At 40.0% G+C, this 20,855-nt stretch overlaps 1 protein-coding gene across 16 annotated transcripts in view; it reads left to right on the top strand.

The window, feature by feature from the left end:
* The window catches only part of ARID1B (AT-rich interaction domain 1B), a 449,099-nt gene that overhangs the window by 127,753 nt on the left and 300,491 nt on the right, over positions 1-20,855 (top strand). For all 16 annotated transcript variants that reach the window (XM_078447506.2, XM_078447507.2, XM_078447510.2 and 13 more), the window contains exon 3: positions 8,160-8,309. In XM_078447506.2, coding sequence (XP_078303632.2) covers positions 8,160-8,309 — 150 coding nt within the window. The remainder of the gene's footprint in view (positions 1-8,159; positions 8,310-20,855) is intronic.

Consider the following 20,855-nt stretch of genomic DNA (forward strand, 5'->3'; position numbering starts at 1 on the left):
GATGGACATTTAGACATTTAGGTTATTTACATATTTTCAGTGGCAATGCTATCATGGGGGTGCAGTGAGCTTGCTACACGTATCTTTGCATACTTGTTTCACATTTTTTCTCAAGGTATCTTCTTAAAAGTAGAATTGTTTCTGTACATATTGTAACTTGCCCTAGATGTTTGAATTTACATACGCACCATGATTATTTCAGTATACCTAATTGCAGTGTACTGTTTTGGATTACATAAAGTGAAAATATGAAAACTCCTTGTTAAGTATCTAGGAACAGTCATTGTCAAGTAGGAAATTTACATGTAGGCATAAATAAGGCAGTGATGGTTTAACATAAATATGCTATAAAACGTGAAGTCAAAACTTTAGATACATTAGTTGTTAAGTATACATGTTCTGCTAGTGGTTTTTAAAGGTATAACTTACATACACTAAAATGCTCAGATCTTAAGTGTACCATTTGATGAATTTTGACACATAGGTACATCCATGAAACTACCAACCCAGTTAAGATGCAGAATATTTTTGTCACTCCCACAAATTCCTTCATGCCTGTTTTTAGCCATTCTCCATATTTCACAACCGATGTTAAGATCTTTCTATTACCATATATTAAGTTCGTGTGATTTCGAATTTCACATAAACAGGTAATACTGTGTGTTGAATGTGTCTACACTTAATATAGTTCTGGAGGGAACTGTAGATACCAAACCAGACTATACTTTTTAGAACAAAAGGATCTGAGGCTGATGTGAAAATTATATTAAGAACAGTAGGTCTTTCAAAAGAATGAAGTTAGACCCTTAACTTACACTGTGCACAAAAAATTAACTCAAAATGGATTCACAGACCTAAACATAAGAGCTAAAATCTATAGAACCCCTTTTTTCCCCCCTTAAAGTTTATTTATTTATTTTGAGAGACAGAGAATCCCAAGCAGGCCCTGTGCTGTCAGCACAGAGCCCGACATGAGGTTCCATCTCATGAACTGTGAGATCCTGACCTGAGCCGAAATCAGGAGTTGGATGCTTGACTGAGCCACCCAGGTGCCCCAGAATCTATAGAACTCTTAGAAGAGGGGTGCCTAGGCCGGCTTAGTCGGTGGAGTGTGTGACTCTTGATCTTGGGATTTTGAGTTCAAGCCCCACGTTGGGCGCATAGAGATTACTTAAATACACACACACACACACACACATACATATACACACACACACATATATATATATACATATATACACACACATACACACACATATATATATACACACACACATATACATACGTACTTATGTAAAAACATATGCACACATTTAGGTAATATACATATGTAATATACACCTATATACATATGTAAAAGTATATACATATATAAAAGTATATACATATATATAAATATATACATATATATATTTAAGAAATAAAATTCTTAGAAGAAAACATAGGGGAAAGCTTCATGACATTAGATATAGCAGTAATTTCTTGAATGTGAAGCCAATGCACAGGCAACAAAGGAAAAGATAGGTAAATTGGACTACATCAAAATTAAAAACTTTGTGCACCAAAGGACACTAATCAAGAGAATGGGGGCACCTGGGTGGCTCAGTGAGTAAAGGGTCTGACTTCGGCTCAGGTCATGATCCCAACAGTTCGTGAGTTTGAGCCCTGCATCTAGCTTTGCGCTGGCAGTGTGGAGCCTGAACCAGAGATTCTCTCTCTTTCTCTCCCTCTCTCTCTACCCCTCTCCCACTTGCGTGTGTGCCCTCTTTCTTTCTCCTTCTCTCTTTCAAAATAAACTTAAAAAAAGATACTGCAAAGGCAACTAATACAATGGAATATTTGCAAATCCTATGCCACATAGGGGATTAATATCCAAAATATTTAATGCACTCCTACAATTCAACAACAGAAAACAATCTAATTAATAAATGGGCAAAGGAGATAAATACATTTTTCCAAGTAAGATAAACAAATGGCCAGTAAGCATGTAGAAGGTGCTCAACACCACTGATCATTAGGGAAATGAAAGTCAGACACACAAGGAGTATGATACCACTTCATACCCAGTAGGATGGCTATTACAAAACAAACAAACAAGCAGAAAACAGCAAGTGCTGTCAAGGATGTGGAGAAATTGGAACACTTGTGCACTGCTGGTGGGAATATAAAATGGTACAGCCACCGTGAAAACAGTATGGCGGTTCCTCACAGAATTAAGCATAGAACTACCACGTGATCCGGCAATTCCACTACTGGGTGTTTATCCGTAAATACTTGAACAGATGTTCATGTGTCCTTTTTCATGGCAGCATTGCTTGTAATGACCCCAAAATAGAAACAACCCAAGTGTCCATGATGGATGACTAGATAAGATGATTTCCCTATGTTAACGTGTCTGTGATAAATTTAGGACGATGTAAAGTATTTCTTTTCATCTTAAATTGTTTCCCTCTAAAAGGAAGGACAAAAGTGATAATGTAAATAGATTCAGATAATCCAGAGGTGACAGATCTGTAATAGAAACCAAAGTGTATTTTAGTAACATAACTTCCTAATCAAGGAGGATTATAATATCTGTTCCCAATGTTTTTGTAAGCTGTTGTGGAGATAGAACATTGGACGGGACGATTGTGTAGCCCAAGGCGGAAAGCTCTTACATTTATATGTCGGTGGTGTGTGATTTATAGTATGTGTTTTATATACCTATTCCAGGAGGTTCAGTCAACAAATACTCATTGAGCTCTTACTGCGGGCCAGGCCTTGTGAGTGCAGTGATGAACTAAACTGCCAAGACCCCATTTTCTGTGAGATTTACATTCCAGTGAGTGTGATAATATGCTTGTAGTCAGGTACATTTGAGAAATCCCAGATTTAAAGGTGGATGTGTTTCCTAACTTCTTTTAATATACTTAACACACCTTTTAATATACTTGTACGTTATGTTTTATATTTTTATGTTTACTTCTCAAATTTTTTCGATTATAGGATTCATTTCTGTGAATTAACTTGCCAGATTAGTGCCCCTTGTAGGTGCCATTAGGTTTCACTGGCGTAAAGTCCTTCCTGTCAGGGATTTATCAATCTTCAGGAAAGGTAGGAGACCCTCGTGAAGTCTTTGGCTTCATCTTGCCCCTTGTGAAAGGCAAGAGATTAGGGGACCTGACTTAGCAGTCAGGGATGGGTCTCTGGAGCAAAGATCTAGCTGGGCCTCTTTAAATAAAGCAGCTGACCAAGGCATTTTCCTCTCCAGCCCCTTCATGGGGCCTGCCTCCTGCTTTGTGTGCATGCTGGGGTGACGTCTATGCCTCTGCCTTTTTGGGGGAGGGGAGATGTGGGATGGGGGGAGGTGAGCTCTTTATTTCAGAATTTTAAATTATGAAACAATTTACGCATACAGAAAAGTACGGAAACAAATATAATGGACAGTTGTGTAACTACACCAAAATGGTTGGGTGTTAACATTTTGCCACATCTCCATATCTCCGTCTTTTTATAAAGGAAAAAATGCAGGACTGAGCGCCATCCCATCTCTTCCCCTCTCCCCCCTCCAGAGAGTGTCATCTGTTTCCTTTTCAATGCATGGTTTTCAGTGAATACTTTAACTATATATATATACACACACACATATATATATGTATGTGTATATATATATATATATATGTATATAATAACTATATATATATATAAACCCCCGAACAGTATTTTTTGTGTGTATTAAAAATTCAGACAAATGCTATTATATTGCATTCTTTTGTTGCTTTTTAAAAAAATTCAGCATTATATTGTTTAGATTTGAGCCATTTTGATCTGTGGGCCTTAACTACATCCTTTTTTTTTTTTTTTTTTTTTTTTTTTTTGGTAATTGTATAGAATTCCATTGTATGGCTATAGCAAAGTATGTTTTCTTTCCATTTATCTACTTGTCAGAGTTCGATTGTGTCCTCTTTCTGGCTTTGTAAATACTATTGCATCGAGTATCCTTCTTGGGACACCTGTGAGTGTTTTCGTGTGCATGTATTTATAAGGGGAATTGCTGGATTATGGGGTCAGTGCACCTTTAAACTTGGTGAGGAAACTGTTTTCTAAAACTTCTTTAGAACGAAAACTGGAGAGAAGATAAACCTTGATTATTTCTTCAATTTTGAAATACGAGCAAAGGGTTCAGGATAAGGTATAGTGAAAAACGGGGCCCAGAATTTCTGTACATCTAACATGATACAGAGATGTGAAAGTTGATACTCCCATTTTTTATCAGAGTGGTTTCCTAAAATAAACACTTAAAGTAAATGGATCATTTTTAGCTATACTTTTTCCCTCTTCAGTAATATAGGAAAGTATTCATATCTCTTTGAAAATTGGAATAAATTTTTTGTTATTATGTGTGCTCACGCTCCACTGTAAGATCTTCTTTATTTAGAAATGAGTGAAATAAATTCTTGTTTTTAAAAAACAGAAAAGCTCTGCTCTCAGGCATTTTCTGGAGATTTCCATTTGGTTTAGCTTAGTGATATTTTTATTCAAACTGTGATAAAGGTCCAGAGCGTTGGCTGGGTATATAATGGCCTAGAGGGTAAGCGGTTAATAGCCGAGCACTGTGCCGCTGTTAGCGTGAAGTTCACTGGTTTGCCTGTTAGATGAAGCTGAACGTAGGCATCTCAAAGAGTTGGGTGGTACAAGTGATTTCAGTTTTATAAGATGTTCCTTCGTTAATTTAATTCTTTATATAATAACTTGATTCAGGAATCCACTGAACAACATCCATTCATTCAGCAAACATTTATTGACTGGCAGGCCCTCTCCCCAGAGACATTCCATGAATGTGGGAGCTTAATGTCTAGTGATGAGGACAAACAGTAAACACAACACCCAATTAAGGGGTTTACTGACTCAGACCATCTCTGCCGTGTGAAATGGAGTTGGAACTGGCATGAGAAAGACGGTTGGGGCTGTGCTTGTGTAGTTAGGCTGGCCCAGGGAGGGTGGATCTGAGCTACAAGTGCTTCGTGACCCCAGCTCCCGGCACTTGGTCCCTGGTCCTCAGTGAAGTCTTGGTTGCATTTCCCTTGCACCCAACATTCTGGGGATGTCACTTCTCCTGAAGGTGTTTGAGAACCAAGACGTACGCGAGAAGACCCTCAGCAGCCAAAATGGATTTTACAGGATTCGAGGCAGTAACGGCTCCCACGCTCCCCTCATGGACGAGTCCCCTGGGCCTTCGTGTTTTTAACCAGTGTCACGGGCTCCTCAGTCCTCAGCAGATTCCGTTGAGGATGGAGGTCAGTGGTGAGCGGTGGTCGGGTGCCTGGGTGGCACGTAAGGCAGGCGGCAGAGCGAGACCATAGTTACCCAGTGGGGTTTGTGCAGACGGCTTTCGGCAGGAGGCTCCGGGGCCTTTAGTGTATCCTGGCTCAACCTGCTGATTTATGTTTTATGATGGTGGTTGTTTGGCTTAAGATTTTAGAAAAGTATATGATAGATCTTTGAAAGCCATGCCTCTGAATTGATTAAAGCAAGAGCAGTGTTGATGATTAAAGAACGTAGACTTTAGTTCCAGACAACTGAGGCGTTAGATTTAGAAATTGAGTTTTGAAAGAAAAACTTAGGAAATACTTAATATTTTAGAGAGAGCACTGCAACTTGTAGTTTAAGAAGTAATGGCATCTGTGTAGAATTCCAGGTAGGATTATTATATTGCTGGTTATAATAGGAACATGAGTTAATAGAGAAAGTAGGCCCTATCTTGTAGATAGGGGTGTGAGACAGATACGGTTACGGGACTGACCATGTTCACACAAGTGAGGCACAGTAGGACTCGGATTTGGACTTGACACGTTTCTAACCCAAAGACTCTTCAGCTAAACAGAGTTCAGTGATCTCTGCTTCAACGTGGCTGCCATGGAAGGACAGGGGACGGGGTTCAGTTGATGGGCAACCAGGACCCAGGTCTCACTGACAGGCTGATTGTCCCGTGTTATAAATCACCTCACCCCAGGCTCTCGGAGGGGGAGCTGCCAGTTAGGTCAGTACCAGGCGAATTAGGCCCATGTATCTAAAAGGAGAGCAAATAGGTTTAATGGTGGAAGACCGCTGTAAAATTTCCCAAGCAGAAGTTTTGGATGGTTTCTCCTCCGAAGTTGGCCATGTTCTGCGGACTGCGGCCGTGGCTCCGTTGAACATTTGCTTGTAGTCCCAGCAGCCTACCTGGGCTCCCCTGCACCCTGACTTGCCCCCCGCCGCCTTTGGAGAGCTCGAATAGACCGTGAGGGTCTAACACGTGCATGGCTGCTCCAGTGTTAGTCGCTGCCTACAACACGCTCTGTTGTTGTCCTTCTTAGAAAGTAGAGCCCCGCTCCCCAAACGGCACATTCATACTGTGTGTAAGGGTTTCTGTAAACCAGAAAGTCAACATATTAAAGTGCAATTCCCAGGGGAGTCGCCGGCTGTGTTGATTGAGCTTTACAGTAGTTTTAACACTGGCAAAAGTGTTATCCTAACTGCTTCAAATCAAACTGCAAAGATGCTTGTGTGAAATCTAGTATTAGATATCAAATCAACATATGGGTGCTGAACGGAAGGATATGTGTTGTGGTAGTATACGATATTCTAGCATGTGGAGTTGTATTTTATGGAAATTCTTTGGCTTGGCTTATGGCAGGGACATACATTCATTATGAGATATCAAGCTGTAAAATAAATAAAAGCAAAGAATTCAACTGTGCAGTTAAATGGTTTTCAGCACAAACTTGTCTGCTCTACTAACGTAGGGTCTGCGTGATGAGGCATTTGTGAGCCATTGTGGCCAAACGTTCGTGATCGTTGTCGACAGGCCTTGACGATAATCTAGATCAGGTCAGAAAGAAAATGAACTTTAGCTTTTGGCATTTTTCTCCTTTTTCTTCATTGTATGTCTTAACAAATTACCGTTCTAATTGGTGTTAGAGGCAAAGCGTTGAATATTTTTCTCCCTTTACCATTCCTTCTTTTTCCTCATTTGGTATTTTATAGCGATTGCGTTTTTAAATGTGTGTCTGGAACAGATCACTGAATCCTTGAGTATGTGGGCTCACGGGCTTCTAGTTCTGAGGGTTTTCAGATGGACCATGTTGTTATTAAGAGTGCCTTGGTCATCCTCGTCTCTGGGGTGCTTTTTGCTATCCTGATCCCGTTTTCCTTTTCCTCTGTTGTTCTCTCTTCCAATTAGAGGGGAAAAATAAGGCAATAGAGTTTTCATTTGAAAAAAAATTTAAAAGTATCATCCGTGGTGTATTACATGAGGAAGGACTTTCCTTTGAGCAAAGATTATAAGGATGTTTAGGTTCATGCAAATTAGAGACGGGGGAGGGAAGACTCATCTAGAACATTTTTGCCTGTGTCTTTGGCCTTTGCAGGGTAGTGCACTCTGCTTTACACCATCACGTGTTTCATCAAGTAGGAAAATACTATCTTACTATTAGATACGAATCCTTCCGTCAAGAACTCACGTTGTTGGTTATATTGTGTTACATGCATAGTACTGTCTTTTAAAAGGGTTTTATTTGATTGTAAAGTGACGTAGTTTCTTTTTAGCAAAAACAGTAAATAGAATTGCTAATGTAACTGGTGTAGTATCTGCTGCTATGTAGTTGGGGCTTTTTGACCTTCGTTGAAACAAAAATACGCCCTATACAGGTACCCAAGCCACAAGCATCCTACAAAATAGTAGTAAGTGCGCTTGGACTGTTGGAGTTCATTTTCATTTTGAGCTTGGCACAAGAATGGATTAACATAATGCTCTTTTGACTTTCTTAGAGGCTAATTGTTTTTTTTTTTTCTTAACAGCATTTGATTAGTTTCACGTGTACAGTCTACGCCTCGCCAACTCAGCAGAGGCCGACGTGTCTTAATGTCAGTATTAGAAAATTCCCCCCCCCCCCCCCGCTGGATTTTTATGAGGTTATCAATATTTGATATCTGTTGAAATATTATTTTTTAAAACAAATTTTCTTTTTACTTCGTTGATAATATGTGTCCAGAAGACAGTATGGCGATTTATGTAATGGAGGGAATTCAATTGCTTAGCCGAGAGCCCCCCGCACGTTGCTGAATCGAAACCGTATTTGACCGCCCTGGATTGCACATTTTGACTTTTCTCGCTTGTGTTTTGCTCGTCTTGTCGACAGATGCCGCCTCAGTATGGACAGCAAGGCGTGAGTGGTTACTGCCAGCAGGGCCAGCAGCCTTACTACAACCAGCAGCCGCAGCCCCCGCACCTCACCCCGCAGGCGCAGTATCTGCCGCCCCAGCCCCAGCAGCGGTACCAGCCCCAGCAGGTGAGCGCAGCCGCTGGGCCCCGCCCCCGGCCCGGCCCTCCAGGTCTGTGTCCCAAGGCCAGACTGGGCTCTGACTCGTCTTCCCGTCCCGCCTGAATGAGTCTGTTTTCGGTGGGGGGGGGGGGGGGGGCATGTAATATTGAGAAAATGCCGAAGTACATCAGATCGGAACTGCTCGTTTGTTTACGGATGGATGTTCGAAATTGTAGAGTGGGAAGAATACGCTTATTCGGAAAAAATGGTTTTATCCACCATTTCATCTTGCTAGTTGGCACCTACGTGGTATTCCCATGTTGAGCTTTTTGGGGGCTTTTGTTTTAATGGTAAGTGCTACTCTATCAAACACCGTTGCCTGTGCAACGTTACTCTTCTTAAGCTACCTCATGAACGGATAATCACTTCAAAATACTAGAGGGAATCATGTACTTTAAGGATATTGAGCAGTGTGTAGTTTAAATTAGCCTCATTAAATACTCTTTTATGTTATCGGGCTGTGTATTTCAGCTCCCGTGATCGGTAGAAATATCGTACATACGCACGTGGCGAAGTGATTCAGTCTCCTCTTGTTTTCTAGAGGTTGGCACGGAGTGATAGGAAAGGGCTCTGTGAGCTCGGGACTCTTACTCTGAATCCAGATACACGTTTAATAGCACTTCCAGTGATACGCGTCAAAATGTAACTTTCCATTTCATATTTTCCTTCTTTCTCTTTTCATGGGGTGGAGAGGGAAGGCAGTGACATTGATGATTCAGTTTTCAAAGTGCTTGCACATGTTGAAGAGATTGTTGATGCTAAACAGGGTGAAAAAAAATACATGAAGTTTGGGGTGCCTGGGTGGCTCAGTCGTTAAGCGGCCAACTCTTGGTTTCGGCTCAGGTCGTGATCTCACGCTTTGTGATGTTGGGCCCCCGAGTTTGGCTCTGCGCTGACAGCACGGAGCCTGTGTGGGATTCTCTGTCTCTCCTCCTTCCCCTCTCGTGCTGTCACGTTCTCTCTTTCTCTAAAAATAAAATAAAGTTAAGGAAATAAATATGTGAAGCTTAATTTATTTTAATTTATTTTTATTTTTTTAAGTTTATTTTGTTTATTTTGAGAGAGAGCACGTGTGCATGTGCGCAGGGGAGGGGCAGAGAGAGGGCGAGAGAGAATCCCAAGCAGGCTCCGCGTCAGCCAGCGAGGGACTGGAACTCACGAACCTTGAGATCATAACCTAAGCCTAAGTCAAGAGTCAGATGCTTAATTGACTGAGCCACCCATGCGCCCTGGAAGCTTAATTTTAATTCAGCTGATTTCTTAAGTATTTTCTTGGGTTCTTTGGAATCTTTTCCCCTGTGACTTCTATTTAAGAGTTTTAAAGAGTTTATGACTTTAAACAAAACATGTTAAAACAGCAGAGATTGAAAATCCTGTAGAATCTTGTGGGGTTTTTTTGTAAATGTTTTCAAAATCCTGATACTAGATGAAGGAATTTATGGAGGTAGGAATGTATATTTCAGTTATTTGGTCTAGTCTTGTATTAAGATGTGGGAAAATTAAATAATCTTCCAATATCGTTTTTTTAAGTGAGAGAAACTAGTGTCTGAGTTTATGATATATAAAGTTCTAGGCTTTTTCAAGGGCTTTCAGCACCTGATTGAACTTCTTGGTAGACACAGGACGTTTTCTCATGCCATCAAAATTTAAGAAGGACTGAATAGAGAGATTACGTTAGTATTTTACTTTGGTGTGCTAAAATAAATCTCTGATTGTAAAACCAATCTGATTAAGGACTCTGAGTGCCTGGCATTTCCTTGGAGACCAAGCTCAAATTTACTTCCTTTATGAAGCATTCACTGATGTCTTCTGTCACGTGGCAATTAGTTATTTAATAGCCTTCACATTTAAATATTTAAAGCATACTACAGGTGAAATCTTATTTTAATGAATACTATTTTAATGTGCTTGGTTTAGGACTATTTTAGGCTTTGCTACTACCATTATTTTATTGATTTGAGTGTGGCAGATTATATGGTAGGAAATACTGTATGTAGAACCATGGCTCTCTAATGTAATTATTGTCATTCCTGTATGTTCTGAGGGAGACAAAACATTTTTTGAACTCTATGAGAAAGGTTTTCTTGTTTTCATACTCCCCACCTGTAGAATGTTTTTTAACTTTCGGTAAGTTCATTATGGGACAAAGAGGTGGAGATCAGAGACATTTATGTGGCTGAATCAGAGGGTCTTGTTTGACAGGAAGAACTTCGGTATTTAGGGAGTTAGACGTTCAGATAGATTTGGGAAGTTTGCCTAGGAAATTAGAGTTAGCATTTTGGATATGGCTAGCACCTCCCAAAACAACGTAACAATGACCAACAGGATATTTTCAAAATCAAGCTGAATTTTAATAAGAATTTGTAATTCTGAATTCACATACATTTAAAAACCACAGAAAGCTCAACTATATTTAATGTAGTGAGCCAGTATTTCCTAACAGACAAAACATTCTTTTGTGTACACTTTCTCGTTTCCAAACAGCGTAACGTGGTCTATTGATTTTTATATTAGGGAATCAGTCAGCAAATAATACTTTGTGTCTTTTGTTAATAGGATTGATACAAAAAGTGATTTTCGGGTTCTATGAAGACACCTCACTCTGTGTCTTTAACATTTGTTAACGTGTTATGTTTTGAATAATCAGTACATTCGTATATTTCAAAAAGTATGAGGGAAGGATACAGATAAGCTTCCCAGCACAGTCCTCCTGAGTAGTTCAGCCCCACCTCACCCTTTGCCAGATAACCACGTGAGTAGGTTATCTTGCATCTTTCTGGAGTATGTTTATACAAAAGAGCAAGATACCGTATTTTAGTATTAAATTATTAAATGTTTGTTTAGTTTTGAGATAGAGAGGACATGTATGTGTGCAAGCAGAGGAGGTACAGAAAGAGAGGGAGGGAGAGAGAGAATCCCAGGCAGGCTCTATGCTGTCAGCACAGAGCCCGACACGATCCACAAACCACAGGATCGTGACCAAAACCCAGAGTCAGATGCTTAACTGACTGAACCACCCAGGTGCCAAGATTCCATATTTAAATTTTTACTCCACTTTCCCACAAATGGTGGCATACTGTAACATGCACACTTTTCTGTTCTTTGTTGTCCTCCTCTCCCACCCACTTAAGGGTGGTTTCTGTCGAACTTGCCAAAGGAGCACGTTAAAGTAACCCTTCATTCTTTTCCATAGCTTCCTTTCACTTTATGGACACACCGAGATATATTTAACCAGTTCCCTTTTGATGGTCATTTAGATTAGTTTAAATTATTTGCACTTCAAACGAGACTGCCAAGATGAACTTTGTATATGTATCATTTTGTTAATGTGCGAGTCTATCTGTAGGATAAATTCCCGGAAGTGGGACTAGTGTGTCAATGGGTGTATGCAGTTACAGTTTTGGTAAATATTGCCAGATTGTTTCTTTGAGGGGTCGTACCAATGTATACTCACACTATCAGTGTGTGAGAGTACCGGTTTCCCTACACTTGTGCCAGTAGCATGGTTTTTACTAAGCTTCTGGATTTTTGCCAGTCTGATAATGTAATTTTAATTTGCATTTATCTTGTTTTGAGTTCTGTTGAATGTTTTATATACTTAAAAGCATTTGCATTTCTTTTTTTTTTATTGTGAATTCACACCTTTTTATCTTGAATTTTTCTATTCAATTGTTGGTCTTTTAAAAGTTGATTTAATAAAAACCTATGTATATTAGGAAGACTGGATCTTTGCCTGTGATATGAGTTACCAACCACCCTCCCTCACCTTGTCATTCATCTTTTGACATTAATTATGGTTTATTTGTTTGTTTGATCTTGCAGAGGGGCTTTTTAAATTTTAAAAGGTATGTATGTAGTCAAAATTATCACTCTTTGTAAGATCTCTGGATTTTTTTTTTTTTTTTTTAAGTGTGAGTTTGAGCGTTCCACACTCCAGAGTTTACAAAGGAACTCTCCCATGTTATTTTGGGAGTATTTTCATGGATTCAGTTTTACGTTTCACTTACCCTAATCCAGCTTAACTGTTGTTTTTTTTTTTTTTTTTTTTTTTTTTGGCCAGATCTTTAAGTGCCTTCTCTTGTGTAAGCTATTATGTTAGGGCTCTATAGAGAAACAGAATGTGTGTGTGTGTGTACACATATTCACATATCCTATTTGGTTAGGATAAAGAGATTTGTTGTAAGGAATTGGCTTATACAATTATGGAAGCTGGCAAGTCCAGAGCCTGCATTGTGAGCCAGCAGGTGGAGATTCAGGAGAGCTGATGGTGGTGATGAAATCTGAAGGCAGTCTGCTGGACTGCAATTCCAAGTAATTCCTGGAATTACTTGGAGAGGCTGGTCTTTTTGCTCTATTCATGCTTCAACTACCCACCTTACCCAAAGTCACTGATTTAAATGTTAATTCATCCAAAAGCACTTTCCAAGTTGACCCATAGAATTAACCATTACAGTTACCTTTCCCCAATTGATTGGAGATGCCCCTTTTATTATTTGCTTGGATTCCCGTAGGTATAATGTTTGGGGTTATTCTGGGGTTTTTGTTCTTTTTCATGGGTCCCTTTTTAAAAAAGTTTGTTTATTTATTTTTGGAGAAAGAGAGTGAGAGAGTGCACACATGGGGACCGGCAGAGAGAAAGGGAGAGAGAGAGAATCCCAGGCTGGCTCTGTGCCACCAGCGCAGAGCCCGATGTGAGGCTTGAACTAACGAACCGTGAGATCAATCATGACCTGAGCTGAAATTAAGAGTTGGAGACTTAATAGACTGAGCCACCCAGGTGCCCCTCTTTGGTCCTTCTATTAATGTACTCCAGTTCTTCATTGTTTTTAGGTGTTTTTAATTTCCTTTAGAACATTCTGTTCAAAAAGAACAGTCGTACTTTTTTGTTAGAATTAGTTGTCTGTATTTTATATTTTTGTTGCCACTGTAAATTGTGTCCTTTTCAAAATTCATTTTCTCACTGTTATCAGTGTATATAAATCTAGTGCAATTTATATGTTAAATTTTTTTTTTGTTTAGCAGCTCTTTAAATTCTTGTTAATTCTAACAACATGTAGGTTCTTTCAGGTTTTCTTAATTTTTAAAACAAAGCTGCTTTTTTTTTTTAAAAGAAATCACCCCATTCTCCCTCATCTTATCTTTTTGCGGACTACCTTCCCCAAAGCATTGTTGGAGAGGGTTATCCATTCTTGTATTCTCTGAGACTTAAAAGAAGGCTTTCAGCATTTAAGTATAATGTTTGTTTACTTGTTTATTTAATTTAGTGACTGCCCACCACTAGGTAGTGAAGTACCTTTCTTTTTCTAGTTTGCGAAGGGATTTTATCATGAATGAATGCCAAAATTTATCTTATGTGTTATTTTAATAACTATTGAGATGAACACTTTGTTTTTCTCCTGTAATCCATCGTTGGGGGTATATTATGTGTGTCTTTTTGTTTTAAAGTATTAAACCAAACATGCTTTCTGGAATCATCCCAGCTACATGATGTATTAATCTTTTTATACATCACTGAGCTCAGTTTGTGGATCTCTCTTTAGGTTTCTTGACAGTGTTCGTGAATGAGATTGACTTGTAATTATCCTAGTAAGGTTTTGGTGTCTGTATTAGGGAGTTTTATAAAATGAATTGGAGACTAGTCCCTTTGTAAATCTCCTGGAAGAGTTTATGTTAAAGTTTGGAATTATCTGTTTTTTGAATGGTAGAAGTTATCTGTAAAACCATAAAGGAAGGTATACCTCTTGATTATTAGCTTTTGTCCCTTTCCTGACTTTTGACTTTTGATCTTATTTCCTTTGTGAATATAGGTGTATTCACGTAATCAATTTCTTCTTGAGTCAGCTTTCTGCCTTTATATATACATAGATTATATTTATATATGTGTATGTATGTATATGTGTATATATGTATACACAACACTTTGTATATTCCTACATATTAGAAATTTATTTCATCCAGTTTTTCAAATTTATTAAGAAGGTGTTCATATAATAGTCATCATTAATTTCTATGACATTCAGAGTTAAAGGCATTTAATCCATAACATTTTCCTTTTTTAATATTCTTTTCTTTCAAGTTTACTTATCTTGTGTGTGTGAAGAGAGAGCATGTGCATGCATAGGAGAGGCAGAGAGAGAGAGGATATGAATATCCCAAGCAGGCTTCCTGTTGTCAGTGCAAAGCCCGACATGGGGTTCAATCCCACAAATAGGAGATCACGACCGGAGCCGAAATCAAGAGTCCAACGCTTAATGGACTGAGTCACCCAGGCGCCCCTGTCCTGCTTTACATTTTACTGATGTTTATTTTGCTGTTCTTTTTTCAAGCAAGTGAATGCTTAGCTTATTCAAAACATGTTTGTCTGATGAAGCAAAATAGAAGACCAAAAAATTTCTTCTTAAGTATTGCTTTGGCTGAATGTCTCCAATTTTGATGTGCATTATTTTTGTTTTCTTTTGGCTCTAAGAATTTTCTTATTTCCCTTCATTTTTTGTTTTTTGGAAGACAGTTTTATCGAGTCCCTGGGTTTATATTCTGTTCCCTAGGAAAGAACGATGTATGTTTTTGCCAGTTGCCTGTGGACGCCAGTCATCTGGAACCACATTTTGAGTCTTATTGTACAAAAATTCTTACTGGGCTGATAAACAGAATGATACAGTGGGTGTCTCGCACTTACTAGCCTAGTCATGTTCAGATATCCCCAGTTGTTGTCAGAATGCCTTTATGGTATTTTGGGTTTTTTTTTCCCCAAGCAGAATTCAGAAAGACATGTAATCCATTGATTTCGTCCTTAAGTCTTTTTATCTGGAACGGTTTCTTCTTCCCCATCCCCATTAGAGCCTTTGGCACCTTGGAAAACTGAGTCAACTGCCTTGTGAAATGGCTTGGCTTGGAGTTTTCTTTTGCTGCGGCTTAATGTGTTCATCTAGCCCCTCTAATCCTGTAAGGTCAACAATTTTTTGTGCGTGTGGTTGTGGTAAATCGTGTCCCCAAAATGTAGGGCATTGTTTCTGTTCAAATGAGGGGTGTACGACCCTCTCTGTGAGTAAGGAAGCCTCCAAGTGGTTCTAGCCCTGCTTGTCCAATGACCGAGACCAGCCTTCGCCTTTACACCCGGGTCAGATTCCTTACTGACAAAATTTGTGAGCATAGAACATGCCGGTGGCTTTTTAGGTCACCCAAGTTTCAGGCAGTTTGTTACACATCATTACTGACTAACGTGGTTTGAGTACCTCATAGGTGATGCGGTGAGTGTATTACATCAGGATAAACATCAATGTTTTGTTGTCCCACAGTAGTGGTGTTAAGATTGATCACTGGGTTCAGGTGGTGATGGCCTCTGGGACCACTTTACATAGAATTATCTTCTTGAGGTTTTTGCAGACCACACCATTAAGTGTTAATTTTGACCAGAAACCCTGATGAAGGTTAGCCTGTGGTTGCTAATTCTCAGTGGAGCCATTTTTAAATTCCTCCTACCTCTGAGTATCAAGTTCAAGACAGGTATTTTTCTGTTCTCTTTAGTGGGTTTTCATATTCTCCAATAATGGGCATAGCCCCTCTTAGTCCCTGATTTATTTGAGATGTATGGTCTCATATTTTACGCCCTTTTGGCAGGCCGTAGACTTTTCCTTTTCTCTGTTCCCTGTATAGTCCAGAAATGGAAAGTTAAAAAATCTATAGCAAGCCAGCTTCTACTGTACCGCTCTTACTTTCTGTGTTCTTGGTTTACTTTCTGTTTGTTTTTGGTTTTAATCGCATTCATGCCAAGTCTGTGATCCGTTTAAAAGGCATTTTTTTAGTATTTTAGATATTTAAATCAATAGACGTTTAGAATATCTAATCTGCCATATGGCTGGAACTGGTCCTCTTCCATTTTTCTGGTTCTTTTTTGGATATCCTTAACACAGTTTAAAATGATAATAAGCATGTAATATAGTAGTTTATAACATACAGAGAGTACATTCCCATTTTGTAATAAAATTTTTCTAATGTCTCCTTTGTTCTTTGGAAATTTCATAGTTAATACGTTAGCTACATAAAATTTGTAGATAATACGTTACCTACACAAAATTTGAAGCAAGGCAGAATGATGTACTAACTATGTGAATAAACTATCATATAAATTAAATGCTTAAGCATGATTACACATAGGCACTTACATGTGTCTGTGGGGTCACTGAACTTGGCAGCTACGAGAAGAATGTTGCATTAGCAGCTCTGATGTCTTTTTTTTTTATATATATAATTTTTTTTTTTTTTTTTTTTGAGAGAGAGCAAGCATGTCAGTGAGCACAAGTGGAGGAGGGGCAGAGGGAGAGAGAGGGAACTTAAGCAGGCTCCACTCTCAGTGTGGAGCCCGACAAAGGGCTTGATCTCACGACCCTGAGATCATGACCTACGCTGAAATCAAGAGTCCGATTCTAACCACCAGGCGTCCCGGCAACTCCAATATTTTCAGCAGGGTTGTCAGTGGTGATTCATCTTTTAAGATGGCGAGCAACTCTTGGTCAAGATCTGAACAAAACAAAATATAATCTTCCCTTAATATATAGAGTAGTTTTAGTCTTGGAAATTTCAATGTGTAATAAAATTATTATTTTTTAATGATTATTTATTTTAGAGAGAGAGCGTGTGTGTGTGCACGCTAAGTTGGCGGGGGGGGGGGGCAGAGAGAGGGGCACAGAGAATCCCAGGTAGGCTTCGCATTGTCCACACCGAGCCCAACGCAGGGCTCGAACCCACGAACTGTGAGATCATGACCTGAGCTGAAATTGAAGAGTCAGATGTTTAACCACCAGAGCCACGCAAGTGCCCTCTAATAAAATTATTTTAAGAATAGTTTGTTTTTATATGCAAAATGGAGTTCAGTTTTAAGCTCCAACAAATAATTAGCTTTTTGTGTGATTTTGTTTAAATCTAGATGAAAGGCGGACTTTTGAAAGTAGTGTGGAACATCTTGTCATGTTGTAGGATAACCTCACATTCCTGCCCTCCACCCACTACATTTCACTGGAGTTTCTTCAACTTGTGACAACTGTCTTGAGATCTTGTCAACACATATAACTCCTATGCTTCCTTATTTTTTCTGAAATAAAATTCATATGTAATATGAGGTGCCTCTTAATAAAATCTCAGACATCAGTCTGATGTCCCAAATGTAATGGGAAGGGTGGAGAGTAGTTCATAGTAAACTGCTGTGTTTCCTAAGTAAACACACAGACATGTCTATGTGAGCAGACTTGTGTAACAGTCAGAGGCCAGCACCTGTGTGTGTAGTAACCATCCGTGAACTCTGCTGAGCTAATGAGGCCTTACAGGTACATCGCATGGACAACTCGAAATCATGAGCAGGGTTCAAATCCATGAGATTTATTACCACACAACAGCAATTATATAAAATGAAAGTATAGGACATTTTAGTAACATGTTCACAGATGTTCGATAAAAAGGGAAGTTACCGCCAAGTGAGGCAGTGTATCCTAAACTTGAAAATGAAGTACACATACACAGTGCAAATCAGTAAGAATGCTATCTATGCCGTTGAAGCTTTTCTTTTGACCCTGTGTGTATCTTTTAAATGATCTACAGTAAACCTGTAATGTGTGTAATATTTTAAAATACTGCGTAAAAGATGCTACATTAATGACAAAATAAAAGGAACTACCGGTTTCAGCCGTGGAGCAGATTAGATATTCTGAGTGTCTCTAGGGTGGCTCAGAGCTTGGTGAGACACAGTCAGTTGCTCTTTCGTTTTCACTGGTTCCCACAGCTCTCGTGCCACCCTCCTTGCCCAGCAAAAATTCCAAGTCTGTCACCGTCCTTACTCTTTTGTGTCTACTCTTAATTACATTATGCCGTCCCCTCCCTTCCCGGTCTTACAAACCTGCTTAAGCAACCCTGGTGAAACCCATCTCCTTGCCTCCTCCAGGGGCATGGGGTAGGGAAGGACACAGGGAAGACTCTTACTGCTTTAAGTTCATGACTGCTGATGTCAGCTAACACGTGTCCTGTATCTCCACTTGCCCCAGGGCTGTTGCACGTTCCCCTCGGTCTTCAGCTCTCCACGTTTTGAGCTGGTGATGTTGTTTCCTTCTTCGTTGAAGAAATACAAGCAATCAGGAGAACTTAATGTACCAACCAACCTGTGTCTGCACATACCCTGTGCCTTCTGGTGTATTCTGGTTGAAATCTCACGTTCTGTGTGCATATAGCTTTCCCGTGTCCCTTCTCTAACACCACCATCACTTTCCCTTTCGGTCACTACCATCAGAATTCAACCATGCCATGCACGCGTTCAGCCTTGCGTGGTTGAACACCTATAATAGGAGTGACCGAAAAAACCCACCTTTCTTGACCGAACCAATAACAGTTCTCTCTTCAGTCACCGTTGCCATTTACTGCTTATCCTTTGAATTGACTCCGGACAGGCTTTTATTTTGCCCACTCTGCTGACACAGCTCTTTTCAAAGCTGCCCATGTTTTTACCTGTTGTGCAGTCCAGCCGGCAATTGTCTTGCTTCCCGATGTCGCCTGTCAGGAGCATTTGATGCAGGTGATGGCATTTTCCTTCTTGGAGCACCTTTCTTGCTTGTTTCCTGGAATGCCACTCTCTCCTGCCTTTCCTTTTACCTTGCTGGCCACTCTGTGCTCTCCTTTGCTGGCTTTTCTTTGTCTCCCTGACCTTCAAATGTTGGCCTGTGGTCAGGGCTCAGTGTTGGAGCCTCTTCTCTTTTGTCTTTACACACCTTACCTGTGTGATCTCATTTAGCCTTCTGGCTTTGGAGTGTCGTCTAGACAGAGGCTATGATTTTTAAATCTATTTCTGCAACTTGGACCTCTCTCCTCCATTCTGTAACTGTGTGCCCAGCTCCTACTTGGCATCTCCAAATGAATGTCTTCTGAAACTCTGAAACAGGCTTCTGAAACTCTGTATATCCAAAGTAATACTCAGGACTCTCACTTCTTCCTCCACAAACCTGCTCTTCTGTATTTTCCCTCTATCTCAGATTTTCTGTAACACTTTGGACAGAAACTTTGAACTCCTTAATCTCTTTCTTTCTTTCTTTTTAAGATTTTTTTTAATGTTTATTTATTTTGAGAGAGAGAGACAGAGCATGAGTGGAGGAGGGGGCAGAGAGAGAGGGAGACACAGACTACAAAGCAGGCTCTAGGCTCTGAGTTGTCAGCACAGAGCCCCATGTGGGGCTTGAACTCACAAGATGTAAGATCATGACCTGAGCCAAAGTCAGATGCATAACCAGCCGAGCCCCCTGGGTGCCTCATAATCTCTTTCTTTCCAACCCATTCTACCTTCAAAATATAGTCAGTATCTAAGTAGTTCTCGCTGGTTTTATTGCTACCATATTGGGCCGAGGCACCATGATGTCTTACTTGAAGCGTTCCAGTACCTCCTAACTGGTCCCCACCTTCTAGTGCCCTTATTCACTATAGAATACAGCAGCCAGATAGATGCTTTATGGTGCCTGGTGCCACCGGTTGTGCACCCTCCCCGTCCCCTCCTGGCCATCTTGCTGCGCTCATCTCAAGGCATTTTTACTTATTGTTCACTCTGTCTGGAAGGCTCTTCTTCCAGATGGCCACAGGGCTTTTCCTTGGAAGTCTTCCAAGGAAGACTTACTTCTTCCAGGTCTTTACTCAGATGATAGCTCATCAGGCAAGCCTCCTTCCCTGACCACTGTGTGTACAACAAAGCAACCCTCTTTCTCCTTTTCACTTGACCGTGCTTTCCTTTTCTCCATGGCCCCGATCACTATGTGGCATATTACATACTTCCCCTGTTTTCTTCTGTGGTTCCCCCATTAGAATATAAGCTTTATGAGGGAAAGGACTTTGTTTTGTCGTCACTGTGTCCCCAGTACTGAGCACAAAGTAGAAACACAGGATTTACATGTTGACCTAATCATTCAGTTTATTTGCTTATTTTTTGAGAGAGAGAGAAAGAGATGGAGAGAGAGCGAGAGAGAGTGAGCATGAGCTGGGGAGGGGCAGAGAGAGAGAGAGAGAGAGAGAGAGAGAGAGAGAGGGAGGGAGGGAGAGGGAGACACAGAATCTGAAGCAGGCTCCAGGCTCTGAGCTGTCAGCACAGAGCCCGATGCGGGGCTCCAACCCACGAGCTGTGAGATCACAACCTGAGCGAGCCAAAGTCAGATGTCCAACCGATTGAGCCACTCAGGCATCCTTTGACTTAATTGTTCAAAAATATATACTTTTTTAAATTTACTAGTACATAGTAAGTGGACTTTACAGTGTTGAAGAAGATAAACATTTACTGCCAAGTATTTAGACTTGGAAAATTCTTTTGATATTGCAGACAGTGCTTTATTGGACATTTTTATAGGTGATTCCATTATGCCCTGTGTGTGCACGTATGTGTGTGCCCACATGCATATATTTTTACCTCCTGTAAACTTCCCCAGTGGTATTTCTGGGTAAAAGAACATTTTAAAGACATGGTATTTTACCAAATTCCTCTCCAGAAGTTTTTAAGAA

This window comes from Panthera onca, chromosome B2, assembly GCF_046562875.1.
Source record: "Panthera onca isolate mPanOnc1 chromosome B2, mPanOnc1 haplotype 2, whole genome shotgun sequence".
Taxonomy (NCBI): domain Eukaryota; kingdom Metazoa; phylum Chordata; class Mammalia; order Carnivora; family Felidae; genus Panthera; species Panthera onca.